The sequence below is a fragment of the Panulirus ornatus genome, chromosome 22, assembly GCF_036320965.1.
Source record: "Panulirus ornatus isolate Po-2019 chromosome 22, ASM3632096v1, whole genome shotgun sequence".
NCBI classification, from domain to species: Eukaryota; Metazoa; Arthropoda; class Malacostraca; order Decapoda; family Palinuridae; genus Panulirus; species Panulirus ornatus.
Genome location: NC_092245.1, coordinates 10,404,421 through 10,423,533, shown reverse-complemented (window position 1 = coordinate 10,423,533; position 19,113 = coordinate 10,404,421). Strand labels below are relative to the sequence as shown.

General features: G+C 41.6%; 2 protein-coding genes across 10 annotated transcripts in view; one reads left to right on the top strand and one right to left on the bottom strand.

The window, feature by feature from the left end:
• LOC139756538 (exosome complex component RRP40-like) overlaps positions 1-8,287 on the bottom strand; it is a 43,741-nt gene extending 35,454 nt beyond the window's left edge. For 2 of the 4 annotated variants that reach the window (XM_071676091.1, XM_071676090.1), the window contains exon 1: positions 8,153-8,287. In XM_071676091.1, coding sequence (XP_071532192.1) covers positions 8,153-8,163 — 11 coding nt within the window. In that variant the 5' untranslated portion in view covers positions 8,164-8,287. Of the gene's footprint in view, positions 1-7,807; positions 7,929-8,152 lie in introns of those variants that run through there. The other 2 variants (XM_071676093.1, XM_071676094.1) reach the window with 2 other exon arrangements.
• Positions 8,288-8,865: 578 nt separating this feature from the next.
• LOC139756536 (uncharacterized) overlaps positions 8,866-19,113 on the top strand; it is a 55,930-nt gene continuing 45,682 nt past the window's right edge. For 3 of the 6 annotated variants that reach the window (XM_071676089.1, XM_071676087.1, XM_071676083.1), the window contains exon 1: positions 8,879-9,499. The gene's annotated coding sequence lies outside the window, so the exon portion shown is untranslated. Of the gene's footprint in view, positions 9,500-19,113 lie in introns of all 6 variants that reach the window. The other 3 variants (XM_071676088.1, XM_071676085.1, XM_071676086.1) reach the window with 3 other exon arrangements.

The following is a 19,113-nucleotide window of genomic DNA, read 5'->3' as shown; positions in this document are numbered from 1 at the left end:
GATAAAGTTGACCTCTGCCACTGGACTGTTTAGGGTGGAACACTAAGGTTAAAGTTCAAAGCTGAAGTTCTCCCATAATAGAGACTGCCATGGCCACCCCTTTGAGGAAGCTCCCAAAGGGTGCAAGTGTCAGAGGCATAGTCAGTTAGAAAGACAGTGATTACATGTGCAAGAGAAATGTATGACTGCATTTGTGGAAGTGAACAAGCTTCATAATTTACAACAATATGGTTTTAGGGGAGGAAGATGTCGCCTATCTCAGTTGCTTGACCATTATGATAGGATTGTTGAAGTTCTGGAAAACAGTGAAAATGCTGACATGATTTACACAGACTTTACAAAAGTATATCACAAAAGTGAGCATGGTGTCACAGCCCATATAATGCAAAAAATGGGAATAAATGGAAAAATTAGGGGATAGTTATACAACCTCTTAACTAATATCTAATGCCTTCACAATAACAGGCTGTCCCCAAGAAATTGTATTTGCACCCCTGTTCCTCATTCTTACATCTGACATTGATGCAAACACTAACCACAGTTCCAAATCATCCTTTGCAAATGATATAATAATTTTTTTTTTTTTTTTTTTTTATACTTTGTCGCTGTCTCCCGCGTTTGCGAGGTAGCGCAAGGAAACAGACGAAAGAAATGGCCCAACCCACCCCCATACACATGTATATACATACGTCCACACGCAAATATACATACCTACACAGCTTTCCATGGTTTACCCCAGACGCTTCACATGCCTTGATTCAATCCACTGACAGCACGTCAGCCCCGGTATACCACATCGCTCCAATTCACTCTATTCCTTGCCCTCCTTTCACCCTCCTGCATGTTCAGGCCCCGATCACACAAAATCTTTTTCACTCCATCTTTCCACCTCCAATTTGGTCTCCCTCTTCTCCTTGTTCCCTCCACCTCCGACACATATATCCACTTGGTCAATCTTTCCTCACTCATCCTCTCCATGTGCCCAAACCACTTCAAAACACCCTCTTCTGCTCTCTCAACCACGCTCTTTTTATTTCCACACATCTCTCTTACCCTTACGTCACTCACTCGATCAAACCACCTCACACCACACATTGTCCTCAAACATCTCATTTCCAGCACATCCATCCTCCTGCGCACAACTCTATCCATAGCCCACGCCTCGCAACCATACAACATTGTTGGAACCACTATTCCTTCAAACATACCCATTTTTGCTTTCCGAGATAATGTTCTCGACTTCCACACATTCTTCAAGGCCCCCAGAATTTTCGCCCCCTCCCCCACCCTATGATCCACTTCCGCTTCCATGGTTCCATCCGCTGCCAGATCCACTCCCAGATATCTAAAACACTTCACTTCCTCCAGTTTTTCTCCATTCAAACTCACCTCCCAATTGACTTGACCCTCAACCCTACTGTACCTAATAACCTTGCTCTTATTCACATTTACTCTTAACTTTCTTCTTCCACACACTTTACCAAACTCAGTCACCAGCTTCTGCAGTTTCACACATGAATCAGCCACCAGCGCTGTGTCATCAGCGAACAACAACTGACTCACTTCCCAAGCTCTCTCATCCCCAACAGACTTCATACTTGCCCCTCTTTCCAAAACTCTTGCATTTACCTCCCTAATAAATATGAAAATAATATTAACAGAAGATACCTAAATGCTCCTAATAGACATGAATGAAGTCTTTAACTGGACAACCCAAAACAACATGCTTTTCAATGGATATAAATTCAAACTCCTCTGGTATGGGGAATATGAAGAAATCAAAACAGTATACTGGACACTATCATAAACCAAATTAATAATGTGAAAGACCTTGGAGTAATAATCTGATGACCTAACCTTCTGTGAACACAACAAAACAATGGTTACTTCATGCTGAAGGATGGCAGGCAGAATCCTGCAGATTTTCAAGACAATGGAAGAAAAACCAATAAGATATCATTTAAGGCTCTAATTCTTTCCCAAAATGAATAATGCTGTATTCTAACATCACCCCACAAGGCATGCAAAACTGCAGATTTATAGTGTCCACAGGTCTTTCACATTCCATATTAATGAGGTAAGTAACTAAATTACTGAGAATGACTAAAAACAGTGAGACTATATTCCCTGGAACACAGAGGAAGAAGTATATCACCATCTATACCCGGAATATTCTATAAGGTATGGTTCCTAACATACATTCAGAAATAACATCCTACTGGCACAACAGGCATGGAAGACTTCGTAAAATATTACCTCTGAAATCCAGAGGTGCCACATGTATGAATAGAAATACCATCTGGGGCTCACGACTCTTCAATATCTTGTCATCTACACATAGAAACAGCATGGGATGCACAGTAAAGATGTTCAAAGAGTGCACTGGACAATTACCTACACAGTTTACCAGACAAGCCAGGCTGTGAGGGATATGCAGGCCTGAGAGCTGCAGTTTCCAACAGCTTGGTCAATCAATGACCCAATCCACCTGCCTGGGCCCACATACGCAACCATATACACATATACCCATTTACCCATTCACTCGCTTTCCTTCATCCATTCCCTGCTCCACCCTGTCTCACAGGAAACAGCATCACCAACCCGTGTCAGTGAGGCAGCACCAGGAAAACAGACAAAAAAAGCCACATTCATTCACAGTCAGTCTCTCTCTAACTGTCATGTGTCAAGCACCAAAACCACAACTCCCTATCCACATCCAGGCCCCACAGACCTTTCCATGGTTTATTACAGACATTTTGCATGCCCTGGTTCAGTCCACTGACTGAATGTTGACCCCAGTATACCACATCGTTCCAATTTACTCTATTCCTTGCATGCCTCTCACTCTCCTGTATGTTCAGGACCCAAATGCTCAATATCTTTCTCACTCAATCCTTTCACCTCCAATTTGGTCTCCTCTTTGTCAACCTTTCCTCACTCATTCTCTCATGTGTCTAAACCATTTCAACACACCCTCTTCTGCTCTCTCAACCATGTGGTACTCTTTTTATTACCATACATTTCTCTTAACCTTTCATTACTTACTCGATCAAACCATCTCACACCACATCATACTGTCCTGAAGCATTTCCTTTCCAACACATCCACCCTCCTCCATACAATCCTATCCAGAGCCCATGCCTCACAACCATATAATATTGTTGGAACTACTATTCCTTCAAACATACCCATTTTTGCTCTCCAAGATAACGTTCTCTCTTTCCACACATTCTTCATCGCTCCCAAAACCTTTGTCCCCTCCCCACCCTGTGACAGTTCCACTTCCATGGTTCCATTCACTGCTAAGTCCATTCCCAGATATCTAAAACACCACTTCCTCCAATTTTTCTCCATTCAAACTTAATTCCCAGTTAACTTTTGTCCCTCAACCCTACGGAACCTAATAACCTTGCTCTGATTCACATTTAATGTCAACTTTCTTATTTCACACCCTTTTCCAAAGTCAGTCACCAACTTCTGCAGTTTCTCCCACAAATCAGCCATCAGAGTTGTATCATCAGCGAACAACAACTGACACTTCCCAGGCCCTCTCATCCCCAACAGAATACATCCTCAACCCTCTCTCCAAAACTCTTGCATTTACCCCGTAAACAAATTAAACAACCATGGAGACATTACACAATCCTGCCGCAAAGTATAAGAAAAAAATAATAAAGTAAATAAATAGGTTTGCGGCACGGGTGTGTGATGTCTCCATGGTTGTTTAATTTGTTTATGGATGGGGTTATTAGGGAGGTGAATGCAAGAGTTTTGGAAAGAGGGGCAAGTATGCAGTCTGTTGTGGATGAGAGAGCTTGGGAAGTGAGTCAGTTGTTGTTCGCTGATGACACAGCGCTGGTGGCTGATTCATGTGAGAAACTGCAGAAGCTGGTGACTGAGTTTGGTAAAGTGTGTGAAAGAAGAAAGTTAAGAGTAAATGTGAATAAGAGCAAGGTTATTAGGTACAGTAGGGTTGAGGGTCGAGTCAATTGGGAGGTAAGTTTGAATGGAGAAAAACTGGAGGAAGTAAAGTGTTTTAGATATCTGGGAGTGGATCTGGCAGCGAATGGAACCATGGAAGCGGAAGTGAAACATAGGGTGGGGGAGGGGCGAAAATCCTGGGAGCCTTGAAGAATGTTTGGAAGTCGAGAACATTATCTCCGAAAGCAAAAATGGGTATGTTTGAAGGAATAGTGGTTCCAACAATGTTATATGGTTGCGAGGTGTGGGCTGTGGATAGAGTTGTGCGCAGGAGGGTGGATGTGCTGGAAATGAGATGTTTGAGGACAATATGTGGTGTGAGGTGGTTTGATCGAGTAAGTAATGTAAGGGTAAGAGAGATGTGTGGAAATAAAAAGAGCGTGCTTGAGAGAGCAGAAGAGGGTGTTTTGAAATGGTTTGGGCACATGGAGAGAATGAGTAAGGAAAGATTGACCAAGAGGATATATGTGTCGGAGGTGGAGGGAACGAGGAGAAGTGGGAGACCAAATTGGAGGTGGAAAGATGGAGTGAAAAAGATTTTGAGTGATTGGGGCCTGAACATGCAGGAGGGTGAAAGGCAGGCAAGGAATAGAGTGAATTGGATCGATGTGGTATACTGAGGTCAACGTGCAGTCAATGGATTGAATCAGGGCATGTGAAGCATCTGGGGTAAACCACAGAAAGTTCTGTGGGGCCTGGATGTGGAAAGGGAGCTGTGGTTTCGGGCATTATTTCATGACAGCTAGAGACTGAGTGTGAACGAATGGGGCCTTTGTTGTCTTTTCCTAGGGCCTGAACATGCAGGAGGGTGAAACGCGTGCAAGGAATAGAGTGAATTGGAACGATGTGGTTTACCAGGGTCAACGTGCTGTCAGTGGATTGAACCAGGGCATGTGAAGCGTCTCGGGTAAACCATGGAAAGGTCTGAGGGGCTCGATTGTGGAAAGGTAGCTATGGTTTCAGTGCATTACACATGACAGCTAAGACTGAATTTGAACGAATGTGACCTTTTTTTTGTCTGTTCCTGGCGCTGCCTCGTTGAAAAAGGGGGGGACACTATTTCGCGTGTGGCGGGGTGGTGACAGAAATGGATGAAGGTGGCAAGTATAGATATGTTCATGTGTATATATGTCTATGTATGTATACATTGAAATGTATATGTATGTATATGTGTGTGGGGGGGCAACTATGTATACATATAGCCACTTCTCAGGAGAAAAGCAAAGTAATACCTATAAAAGAGGGAAAGTGAACCAATATTGAGGCATAGGGCAAGCAGTGTAAGGTTTGAGGTTAGCCTGGGAGTTTATGAGTCAGACCACTTCTGCCTCATCTCTGGCAAGTACGTGTGGCAGGGTGGTGACAGAAATGGATGAAGGTGGCAAGTATGGATATGTACATGTGTATATATGTCTATGTATGTATACATAGAAATGTATATGTATGTATATGTGTGTGGGGGGCAACTATGTATACATATAGCCACTTCTCAGGAGAAAAGCAAAGTAATACCTATAAAAGAGGGAAAGTAAACCAATATTGAGGCATAGGGCAAGCAGTGTAAGGTTTGAGGTTAGCCTGGGAGTTTATGAGTCAGACCACTTCTGCCTCATCTCTGGCAAGGACGGATGCAGAGCTAGAACTACCCCACAGGTGAAGCAGCACTCCATACAAGCACAGATCAATCCTTCGTATGAACAGAGCAACTGTTTAGAAGAAAAGAAATTTCGACATCTTAACAGGACTCCCAGTTTCTTAGAGGCAGACTTAGCTGTTTACAAAATGTGGGGTATCCATGAAAGATGGATGTTACAATAATACCAAATATGCTCATTGAGTCAAGATGTAGAACTGCAGAACCATCAAAGGAGAGATGAAAGTTGTGGGGAACTTTTCATATAGAGATGGGTAGAAACTGGGTTTAAGAGGAATCAATCTTAACCAGAGTTTGTCTACCCTATTGATAGGTCCTGTCCAAGTCTGAGTTTACTAAGGAAGTTATGCTGAGACAAGGTGCAGATTGAGTGAAAGAAGAGGGAGCAGAATTGAAGGAAGTGGAAAAAAGCAGTGCTGAATCATCAGCATATGAGTGCATTTGCTTATCTGAGGAAAAGAGGAAATCATTGATAAAAAGGAGAAAAAGTTTAGGGGAACAGGACAGAACCTTGAAGAATGCTGCTGTTGATGGAGACTGGGGGCTGATCCATCAACAACCACTGAGATAGATAAGCCAGAGAGGGGGCTAGATATGATGGAGCAAAGTGAGAGAGGAAAGCCAAGAGAAGGAAGCTTAGAGATGAGACCTCGATGCCAAATTCTGTCAAAAGCTTTGGATGTGTCGAGGGCAACTGCATAGGATTCCCCAAAATCTTTCAGGGATGATGACCAGACACTGATATGATAAGAAAGAATATCATCAATGGATTTGACCTTACAGAAGCCATATTGGTGATCAAAGAGAAGACTGTGACATTCAAGATGTCTAAGGATATGGGAAATGAGGAAGGATTCAAAGACCCTGAAAATGGTAGATGTCAAAGCAACAGTACAGTAGTTCAAGGAGTTTGAACAGTCACCCTTCTTAGGGATGGGATGTACCAACACATGCTTCCAAGATGAAGGAAAGGTTCCGGTTTTCATAAAGAATCAGAACACACGAACAAGCACAGGAGCAATTACAGAGGCAGTAGGATCTGCAATATACACAGCAATACTATAGAAGACCTAGTCTATTAATGAAACAAATTTATTTTGGCAATTCATTTGCAAACCTGACTCTTGAAGAAAGAGAGATCACATTAAGAGCAAAAGTTAAAAGGTGAAAGTGAATTCAACAGCTTAGAGCCAATATTCAAAAGGATTACTGTGGGATCAATAAAATACACCTGCGATACTGAAGAACAGTCCATCGAATTACCCAATTCTTCTTGAATTTCAGTGGATTTCATGACATAGAAAAAGAGACTAAGAGCAATGCTTACTACTACACTGCAGTAATTATGGTGCTGCATCATCAGAAAGAAAATCACAAAAACAAAATTATAAAAAATATACTGAAGAGTAGTAAATTGCTAACATAAACTTTCATTTCATTGGTAGACTAGCTCTCCTGCAGTATTACTATGTAAATCACTGATTCTACTGCAAACCTCTTGGATTTTGATGGGTCTCAACAACTTCATTAACAGACAATATGTCGGCACTGTGATTACAGAAATACCTGAATGAATGATCTTATCTTTCAAACTTAATATAGTAGTACATCAGATCAAATATGGGGTATACTAAAGTAAAGGCTGATAACACAATTGTAAAAATTCAACAGAACCTATGAAAACCTTACCTAATCTCCATAGTAGTCTACATTTATCTTAGTGTTCAATAAAGTATTCTAGACAAAATATACCAATCAGTTCTGGATAATGCACAGCCAACACGGTCAACTGAAGAAACAGTAAGCCATCATGCAATAGAAGAAGTGTTAATGATCTTCATATGTGACTAACTTTCAACTCTTCTATTCTGCAGCTAGTGTCTGTGCTCAGCTCTTTATAATAATTTTAAATCAATTTGAAATAATAATATGTATCTAGTTCAACTGTACTTTTGTACTTTTTTATCGTCTTTTTTTAACCTTTAATTTGTACAATTACCACATCAGTTACAAGATTATGTAATAATGGTTTATGTGCAATCCTCCGTAACAGTGGAATGTATATCTTAACATAATTGACGACCCCACCAGGTGACCAACATAATGTTAGATTATTTCAAGTATCTTTTCGGCGGTATGGCGAAGATATAATAGATTCTGTTGGTACCTTACCTGCTTGTACATTATTTCACACTATTTCCCCCCCGTAACAAACACACCCTATTGCCATAGCATGCAGTGCCTATAGGTACGCTCTAAGTACGAGCAGCAAAACAGAATGTGAACACGTCCAAATTTTCGAAATGATGTGCCTTATGGGCCATGTTAGATTACTGTATCCCTAAGTAACCTATAGGCAATGGAGTATGGTCTGTTGGTTTAGCCACATTTACGCTTTAGCATACAAAACTGAAAACTTCCAACATTAAAGTTCCCTAAGTTGGTTCATCATGCTCACAGTTCTCTAAATCCCGTGCCACTACTAGAAAAAAAATAATATTGATCAATAATACTTACTTTGGACTCATTTCTCTTGTCACCTGACTTAGTGACCTAACATTAAAATAAAACACGTGATTCACGTCCTTCAGAAGTGAATTCCTATGTTTATTTTGGTCCAGCCTGCCGGATCATGAATCCGGATTTGGATTTTCTTCTTCCCAGAATTGATCACCTCACTTCTTAGTATTGACAATACGAACAAATCAGATAACATATAAGCTACGGTATGTGCTTTTTCGTGTACATATAATTTAACATTACTGGTTTGTGTGTAATATAACTCAAAACTGACTGCTTATGCCCTTTTTCTTTTTGGCACATAAACATGTTAATCATTTCTGAATTTTGATGGTACCTTTAGCTATATCATTACACGTTGCTGCTAAGTAAATACTTTTAACATTTTTTGCATTTTTCTCTTCAGGAATTGTTTAAATATTTCATGTAATTTCTCAATATCAAGTAAACTGGCTAGCTAACAGCTTTAAACAACTCACCAGCTGAAATATAAGATTCTTTCGTGTTAAGAAAATACAGGAAGTCAAAGATCATTTATGCTAAAGTTAATAAAATATACGCATACAAAAACTATTAACCCCAAAGTTAGAAATGGTTCGTCAGTTATAAATACAAAGGGACACCACCGTCGTCGCGTCAGCAGGGACCCCGACATGAGCGCACACCCGTAGAAAAGAAAAAAAAAAATGGTGATATCGTGCCAAGCACACCATGGCCAGTTTGGCGCCAGGCATTAAGGGAGGAACACCTTCTCTATACTCCCTCTTTGACTGACTAACGTGCGTCATCCGACGTGTCAACTGAAAACCTTATTAAAGGTGTATCGGCCTCAAAATTATCTGAGTTAAGTCGTGTTCTCCGGGCACTTATATTTCTAAGATAGCATGGTCTACCGTTCTAGATTAATGTATATGCATTAATAGGTTTCAGCAACAGTATACTAAAATTCCTGTTCCCTAGCATGTTCCAGAGATACTGTTGTCAACAAGTCAGTCATTGGGAAGGTGTGAACCTAAGGTTCTAGTGATGTTTTAGTAACGAAATTCACGTGTGGTGAATCCTTATGGGAACCGTATTTTACTCTGAATAAAAGTCTGCAAAAAGTGCCTACATTTTCGGTGACCCAAAGTCCGAACGCAAAAACAGTTTTCCAGAGAGAGCCAAGGGTCAGCCAAGTAAATATCGAAAATCTTTGAATAATTTTTGTGCAAGCTGAAATAGTCTAAGTGCTGGTGCAGAATGTGGTGTTAAATATTTACAGCCCTTAACCTAGCCTGGGCCCTCGTCTTCAGAGAGCCCGCCGTCTTTCCCTCTCACAATACACACGGTGAACTATTGACCAAGGTAAAACTTCTATATAATTCAAAATATTAGTTAGCCATTGCCTCCATTTCTGTGGTGTTCACTAATTAACTTTTAATTTCAAATGTATCTTTAGATAGCACATACAAAAATCGATCTAAATCAGTTCATGTTCAAACAATGTCCATAATCGGTGTCATTAACGCAATAACCTAATACCAAAGAGCGGTCACAAATATGAGAATTAGAATAATGAAGAATCATGGCTGCGGCAAGTCGTGACGTAGACACCCACCAAACCTAGCTTTGTCATTTTATTATTCAAAACTTTAGTACAAGTCGCAGTTAATAGTACTAGTATCTAGTTGCTATTACTAGCTGAAGGTTTGTGTGGTGAATCTTTGAGTAACTTGTAATCATAACCAGGTAATACAGAGGAGCAGAGAAATAAACAAACATAAATCAGTAAGAGTAATAATGAAGAGAAAATCCTACAGTAACAAAATGACGATTGAACGGGATCTTAGAAATTTGAGAAGGGAATGAGACAGGAAAATATTACGATAACATGATTCGGTGGAACAAAGGGGTATATTACAATAAGGAAAGCTGTTCTCCGAGAATAGGCGGAATCTCCGAACAGAAATAGTAATAAGGAAACGATAGCACTCTTACACTGTAACTCCAAATTAATATCAGATAATGAAAAAAAATATGTACGTCGTTACAACCTATCATAGTGAATGGAGTATATAAAGGGTCAACAGAACTTATCACTGGTAGAGATATATATATTGAGCAGTAGGTCTCTTTACTAGTAAGAGTTTATAAAGGTCAGCAGAACAGGGTTATATACCCTTCCTGTTCAAGAATTCCCTGTTATCTTTAAGGAGCTCCTGCAATGCTCAGTTTGCCGGCCACGTCCATCGGTCTGAACCATAAGTAATAAAGCGTACTCAAGGTGTGTGTGTGTGTGTGTATGCAGAGGGCACAGGACAGTCAAGTAGTAAGTGCTCAGTGTCCTCGTTATGGTAGTTATATCATGGGCGTGAAGGGTCTCTGAATATATCAAAACGGTGTTTATAGTGTTGTAAAGACGGGCGATGTCCAGGGCGTAGACGGGAAAGCGTGGCGTGTTTGTCTGGGAAGTGTGGCATATGATGGGCGTATGTCTGGTGGGGTGGAGCACAAGATTGAGTTGGGAGGGCGATTGCTTAATGCTCGTGGGGTTATTTCAGTGTATATGTGTTTTGTCAGTGTTATATTTGTTGGAGCTGGGGGATCTATGAGAAGAGGTTGCTGAAACGAGAGACAGGAAAGTTTTTTAATTTTATTTGGGAGCTGGTGGTGATTTCTGGAGAGGCGTGGATGGGAAGGGTATAGTACTGATTGACAACCGAGTGCTGAGCATCTTCAAGTGGGACTGTTGGGAAGTCTTTGTTTCATTGAGCAAGTGTTGACTGCTTGTAGTTGTTAGGTAACCGGTGATTGTTGAGTGTACGGTTTTGTGCGGTTTGCAGCTTTGCTATATTTGTTTTGGAGGGATGGGGGAGACCAGGCAGATAACGCACAGTTTGGTGAAGCAGATGATTTGTTGGCAAAGAATGTTGAGATTTTTTTTCTTGCTTTCATTTTGTTCAAATTTGGTGCTAGTAAATGTTCTGAGGGCATCTAATTTGTGAGTTGCTTTTGTGTTGATGTTACTGGTGTGTGTGTGGTGTGTGTGTGTGTGTGTGTGTGTGTGTGTGTGTGTGTGTTGTCATGTGACGTTTTCATGGGCCGCTATAGACTGAGCCTTACAATTCTGAATCCTGATAGCAGAGTCGCCCTGACGTCAACCTAGCGGTTCCTCCTCCATGAGCAGCTGGTCGATAAACTGGTATCTGGCTTAGACTAGTGTATATATATATATATATATATATATATATATATATATATATATATATATATATATATATATATATATATATTCTCCATTCAAACTCACCTCCCAATTGACTTGACCCTCAACCCTACTGTACCTAATAACCTTGCTCTTATTCACATTTACTCTTAACTTTCTTCTTTCACACACTTTACCAAACTCAGTCACCAGCTTCTGCAGTTTCTCACATGAATCAGCCACCAGCACTGTATCATCAGCGAACAACAACTGACTCACTTCCCAAGCTCTCTCATCCCCAACAGACTTCATACTTGCCCCTCTTTCCAAAACTCTTGCATTCACCTCCCTAACAACCCCATCCATAAACAAATTAAACAACCATGGGGACATCACACACCCCTGCCGCAAACCTACATTCACTGAGAACCAATCACTTTCCTCTCTTCCTACACGTACACATGCCTTACATCCTCGATAAAAACTTTTCACTGCTTCTAACAACTTGCCTCCCACACCATATATTCTTAATACCTTCCACAGAGCATCTCTATCAACTCTATCATATGCCTTCTCCAGATCCATAAATGCTACATACAAATCCATTTGCTTTTCTAAGTATTTCTCACATACATTCTTCAAAGCAAACACCTGATCCACACATCCTCTACCACTTCTGAAACCACACTGCTCTTCCCCAATCTGATGCTCTGTACATGTCTTCACCCTGTCAATCAATATCCTCCCATATAATTTACCAGGAATACTCAACAAACTTATACCTCTGTAATTTGAGCACTCACTCTTATCCCCTTTGCCTTTGTACAATGGCACTATGCACGCATTCCGCCAATCCTCAGGCACCTCACCATGAGTCATACATACATTAAATAACCTTACCAACCAGTCAACAATACAGTCACCCCCTTTTTTAATAAATTCCACTGCAATACCATCCAAACCTGCTGCCTTGCCGGCTTTCATCTTTCATCTTCTCTGTTTACCAAATAATTTTCCCTAACCCTCTCACTTTGCACACCACCTCGACCAAAACACCCTATATCTGCCACTCTATCATCAAACACATTCAACAAACCTTCAAAATACTCACTCCATCTCCTTCTCACATCACCACTACTTATCACCTCCCCATTTGCGCCCTTCACTGAAGTTCCCATTTGCTCCCTTGTCTTACGCACTTTATTTACCTCCTTCCAGAACATCTTTTTATTCTCCCTAAAATTTAATGATACTCTCTCACCCCAACTCTCATTTGCCCTTTTTTTCACCTCTTGCACCTTTCTCTTGACCTCCAGCCTCTTTCTTTTATACATCGCCCACTCAATTTCATTTTTTCCCTGCAAAAATCGTCCAAATGCCTCTCTCTTCTCTTACTCTTACTTCTTCATCCCACCACTCACTACCCTTTCTAATCAACCCACCTCCCACTCTTCTCATGCCACAAGCATCTTTTGCGCAATCCATCACTGATTCCCTAAATACATCCCATTCCTCCCCCACTCCCCTTACTTCCATTGTTCTCACCTTTTCCCATTCTGTACTCAGTCTCTCCTGGTACTTCCTCACACAAGTCTCCTTCCCAAGCTCACTTACTCTCACCACCCTCTTCACTCCAACATTCACTCTTCTTTTCTGAAAACCCATACAAATCTTCACCTTAGCCTCCACAAGATAATGATCAGACATCCCTCCAGTTGCACCTCTCAGCACATTAACATCCAAAAGTCTCTCTTTCGCGCGCCTGTCAATTAACACGTAATCCAATAACGCTCTCTGGCCATCTCTCCTACTTGCATAAGTATACTTATGTATATCTCGCTTTTTAAACCAGGTATTCCCAATCATCAGTCCTTTTTCAGCACATAAATCTACAAGCTCTTCACCATTTCCATTTACAACACTGAACACCCCATGTATACCAATTATTCCCTCAACTGCCACATTACTCACCTTTGCATTCAAATCACCCATCACTATAACCCGGTCTCGTGCATCAAAACCACTAACACACTCATTCAGCTGCTCCCAAAACACTTGCCTCTCATGATCTTTCTTCTCATGCCCAGGTGCATATGCACCAATAATCACCCATCTCTCTCCATCAACTTTCAGCTTTACCCATATTAATCGAGAATTTACTTTCTTACATTCTATCACATACTCCCCGAAAAACACTGTCCACCCTATACATTTTCAGAAGCGATTCACGGCTAAAGTTTGTTTTGGACACAAACACAGGACGCTCTCAGGGTGAAATCATCGTACATGTGGTCGCTGAGACGTGTTTCTAATGGTGTGACTACCAGCAGCCCGCCTTAGTGTGACTCAGGAATCACGATATCGTTAAGGAAGGATAATATAATAATCTTTCTTAATCCTCCTGGATGCCACTTCATTTTGGGAGTGTCGTTTCTGGGCACTGTATTTCATTTGACTGTGCTTAGGGATAATTGGCTCTTACCCCTCTAAGGAGGAGAAAGCCCGAATTCTCGTCTTGAAGCAATCAAGTGTGGGTATACATGAGATTTCTATGTCCAATGAGCGCACGATCTGGCGGTACCTTCTGTAACACCTCATCAGTGCCTCGCCTCATTTCAAGACCATATGGACCCCAAAATAGACCTAGAATACTTTAGGAAACTTACCAGTTCCATGGCCTGACATCTGCAGATGGGAATCAAGGCCAAATGAGAGATAACAAAATATTGAAATATGTGTGACACCTTTATAAATGTATGGAGGGAGGGGGAGGGGGTTGTAGACGGACAAGCCTTGATTAGAGCTTTTAGTTACAGGTATCTTCACAGCTATCATGATAACGATATACGTGTATGGGGGCAGCAAACTTTAGCACGAATGAGGGTACACATGGGGCAACAAAACTTTACTAGTAAGGCCACATGAGGTCAGCAGAAGTTACTGCTAACGAATGAGAGAAAATATGGGGCCAGGAGTATGTATTAACAGTGACCAAGCCAAGTATCAATAAGATTTAACGACGAAATAGTAAGGCAATACAACAGATGTACTGGAATAGGTACATCATCTCTCATTATCAACGTCAGTATGGAAAATAAAAGGTTGAAATAACTGGATGAAGGCTGACATAGGTAAAGACTGGATCAGGTGAGTGTTTGCATGATACATCATAATCATTAAACCCATTATACGTGAAATATGACGATGAATAGATAATTCCGACTGAAAAAAAAACTATAGTATTAATACAAAGGATGGTGGTCACGTGAATACTATCGTATGAGTGGAGCTGTGATGGTGGGCAAGTGTTGGAAAGGTATAAGACTCAGGACTGAAGCATGATCTGCCTCACCTCCAGGTCAGTAATCCAATACCACGCCTTACAGGTAAGGCCAACCACAGGCAATACTTTCCTTGTTATGCGGGTCTAGTGAAAGAAGTCTGTTTTACAGTCGTGTAAGTGTTGGAGTCATCACTAAGAACTCGTACAGTGTTATCCACTATAAATATTCATCTTAGCAAGTAAAGAGCTTTCTGAGCCTACTGTGTTCACCTCACTGACACCAGAGGGCAGGAGGATGACCCATGGTGGCCGCCCGCCCAACACCCACACGGGGATCATCCTCAGATGTACACATGAAGCAACATACTAGGGATACATTACCATTACATTACAACGAAACTGGCAAGTGGCACATCCCTCCTGATTGTTACCAGGCACATGGCAACCCTAACTTAAAAACTAAACATCACCTAACTTAAACTAAACCTAACCTAACCTTACTTAAACTAAACCTCACCTAACCTAACTAACTTAAACTAACCCTAACCTTACATAAACTAAACCTAACCGTACATAAACTAAACCTTACCTAACCTAACCAAACTAAACGTCACCAAACCTAACAAACTAAACGTCACCTAACCTAACACTTAAACCTACCTAACCTAACAAACTAAACCTCACCTAACCTAACCTAACAAACTAAACCTCACCTAACCTAACCTAACAAACTAAACCTCACCTAACCTAACCTAACAAACTAAACCTCACCTAACAAACTAAACCTCACCTACCCTAAACTAACGTAAAGTAAACCTCACCTACCCTAACAAACTAATTGTCACCAAACCTACCCTAACTTAAACTAAACGTCACCTACCCTAAATAAAACTAAACCTGACCTAACAAACTAAACGTCACCTAACCTAACAAACCAACCTAACCTAACGTAAATTAAACGACACCTAACCTGCCCTGACAAACTATACCTCATTTTGCCGTCCAAGCCAATGTAAAAAGCTCCAAGATTTATCATATCTCAGCTACGATGGGGTATCTCGCATGACTTTCATTTGACCAGACGTCCAGCTGTGAAAATTGTAGGCCGGCAACCATGCGTTTAGATACAAGGTTAAGATTAACCTTAGGAGTGGGATCTGGAATAACACATGTGGTAGACTGACTCATGGAGTTTCCTAGAAAAGTTGCTATTAATGACGCTGACGCTTTGTAGGATGAGTTTATTCTCAATATGATAACCTGACGGTACGTGAATCTGAATGCCATTTTGATAAAAGATGGTGTAATGGATTAGGAAGTGGCTAATCAGATGACATTATAAGTAAAGATATGATCAATCAGTAAATTTAAGAGTCCGGTTATTAGACACTTGTGGAAGACGCGTTTCAATCCTTTCAAAACCTGAACATGTTGGACTCATGGGAAATCATATGGCCGATACTCTGGCAAAATATGAATGTTCGTCCACGGTGATCGTGGACCTACACATGGAGCACACTCCAAGAACACTCAAAGGAAAATTTCAGGAGGAGCTACCGTTGGTGAGAGAGGATATAAAAGAAAACGATACGAATACTGAGTGGGAGGATGATACATGTGGAGAGGAATATAAAAGATACAAGAATGGATGGGAAAATGAAGTATAGAGTGGATGGTAATATGGAGTATGCAAGAATGGATGGGAATATGTAGTATACAAGAATGGATGGGAATATGTAGTATACAAGAATGGATGGGAATATGGAGTATACAAAAATGAATACGAATATGGAGTATACAAGAATGGCTGGGAATATAGAGTATAGAAGAGGAGATGGGAATAAGGAGTAAGTCTTGAGGAGGAAAATAAAACAGTTTTGATGAGGTAAAGTATAACCTTGAGCACCATATCAAGAAATGTAACATACTGTCTAGCTTACAGAGTGAGATGATATGATTAATAATGTCAGTTTTTTGCAATGCATTATTTGGTTGTTAATGTCTGATGAATACGTGTAAGGATCGTTGTTCATCAATGCCTACAAGTGAGTCCCCAGGTACTGTGTGTGAGAGCAACTCACAATATTGTGGATAGTTTAATTTCTCTTGAAATCAATATCTGAAATCTGAAATCTAGATTAACCTTAGAAGAAGGAAGTCTTCACAACCAGTTAACCTGTTGAGGAAGATGGAAGCCTTCACTACCATATGTACAGTTAACCTGAGGAAAGAATATTTTCCTACGCTATATACAGTGATGGAGGTCAGTCGGCGGTGGTAGGTCACCAGGAATCAACAGTGTCGTATCAACAAGCGGCAGATGAGACAGCCATCAACAAGTCAGACATAAATGATCTCAGATGAAAGGTTGGAGCCGCTCTCCCCAGCCTGGCTTGTACCGCCCTTCATCGTGTGCCCACACGTAACCTTGCCTCTGATCCTTCCTTCACCTTGAATACCGTAGTTGAGTGGCGACCATTCTGACAGGAGAGCCTAAGAGGATGTTATCTAGAAACATGAGTTTCATGGTTTACACATCTCCCATGTGGTATTTACTTACAGTTCTCTACCTCGTGGTCTTGGTTTACAGTTCTCTACCTCGTGGTCTTGGTTTACAGTTCTCTACCTCGTGGTCTTGGTTTACTGTTCTCTACCTCGTGGTCTTGGTTTACAGTTCTTTACCTCGTGGTTTTTGACCCTCCTTTGGAAACACTATCCTCTACGGTCTTATTAACAATTAAGGTTCTCCTGTAGTGTGAGGATCCCAGGGTTCCCAGTCGTGTTAGGGATCCCATCTGCAGTCTTCAGATGTCATGTGCCCTGCTGCCTCTTACGCAAATATGTTGCAAATGTGTACCTCTGGCTTGGTAACACTACTGCCGTCCGTGGGTGGGTACCCCAAGCTTGGTAACACTACTGCCGTCCGTGGGTGGGTACCCCAAGCTTGGTAACACTACTGCCGTCCTTGGGTGGTTACCCCAAGCTTGGTAACACTACTGCCGTCCGTGGGTGGGTACCCCAAGCTTGGTAACACTACTGCCGTCCTTGGGTGGTTACCCCAAGCTTGGTAACACTACTGCCGTCCTTGGGTGGGTACCCCAAGCTTGGTAACACTACTGCCGTCCTTGGGTGGGTACCCCAAGCTTGGTAACACTACTGCCGTCCGTGGGTGGGTACCCCAAGCTTGGTAACACTACTGCCGTTCGTTATCCTATGTGGATTCATCAAGAAATCAATTTTCTATATGATGCGATCATGTTCCTGGAGTGCATCACACACCCTCCTCATGATTCATCATCAGTTACATGATGTCATGATTCCTCTACCCTCTGGTATCAATACTGTCATAAATATGTAAATTTGTTATGTGTCGAATGAATTTAGATTCAGTCTGTGCCAATCTCGCCAGTAATTATGCACCACTATTCTTTTTTCAACTCACATGCCTTTCAGTACACATACTGTGTTACACGTGATCTTATATTCTGTATTTGTACAGTACATAACCTGCCCGCTGCTCCTGCTATTACTGTAACGCACACAAACAACTCCTCCTGCTGTGCGTGGCCTCACTATACCCTGAGAAGAAACACTCCAGATCTGAAATCTGCTATTCTTTCCTGTAAGCGTCCAGCTGGTGCTAATGTGTGTGTGTGTGTGTGTGTGTACGCGCGCAACCACACCAGACCAGGATATCAGCCCAGATATATTTTAATCTTTGATATAAACAATAATCGTAATAACTCTCAGGAGTCTAAACTGTTTCACACGCAAACCCTGGTATGTTTATACTTGCCCGCGCGCGCGCACACACACACACACACACACACACACACGTGTTCTCACAGGTGGGTACACAGAGATAAGCGCGGACATACCTTTACATGTATACGGGCAAGAGCGCTCACAGACGCACACTCACTGACACAAATAGGTACCCACACACGGGCTTCTCTGGTGGGGTGATAAGCGTCGCTGACCATGATTCACGCACGGGCTTAGTACTAAAGTTTGAATCCTGGATGCATTAGCTGTTATTCTCTCTCCATAACATAGACAGTAGTCAGACATACAAAGAAACACACACACGCACTCCCACACCAAGAAACACCAACGCACTCTATATACACACATCCACTGACATATACAACACATGGTACATAAAGTAACACACACACACACACACACACACACACACACACACACACACACACACACACACACACACACACATGCTGTATAAGATATGGCCGGAGGAAGGTAAAGAAGTGAGTGGTGCCGGCCAACTATCTATACGAAAGCAGAGCAGGAGGATGTACAGAATGGTCACCAGGGTGACCACTGGACTCTGGAAGGTACTGGGAAGCAAATGGATAATTTCCCGTGGATGATAAACTGTCTATGTGAGAGGAACGTGGGGTCAGGGAAAGGAGGTCATGCGTAACAAATCTCTTAACAAGTGTGACCTCTGATGCAGTCGAGGAAAGAGAA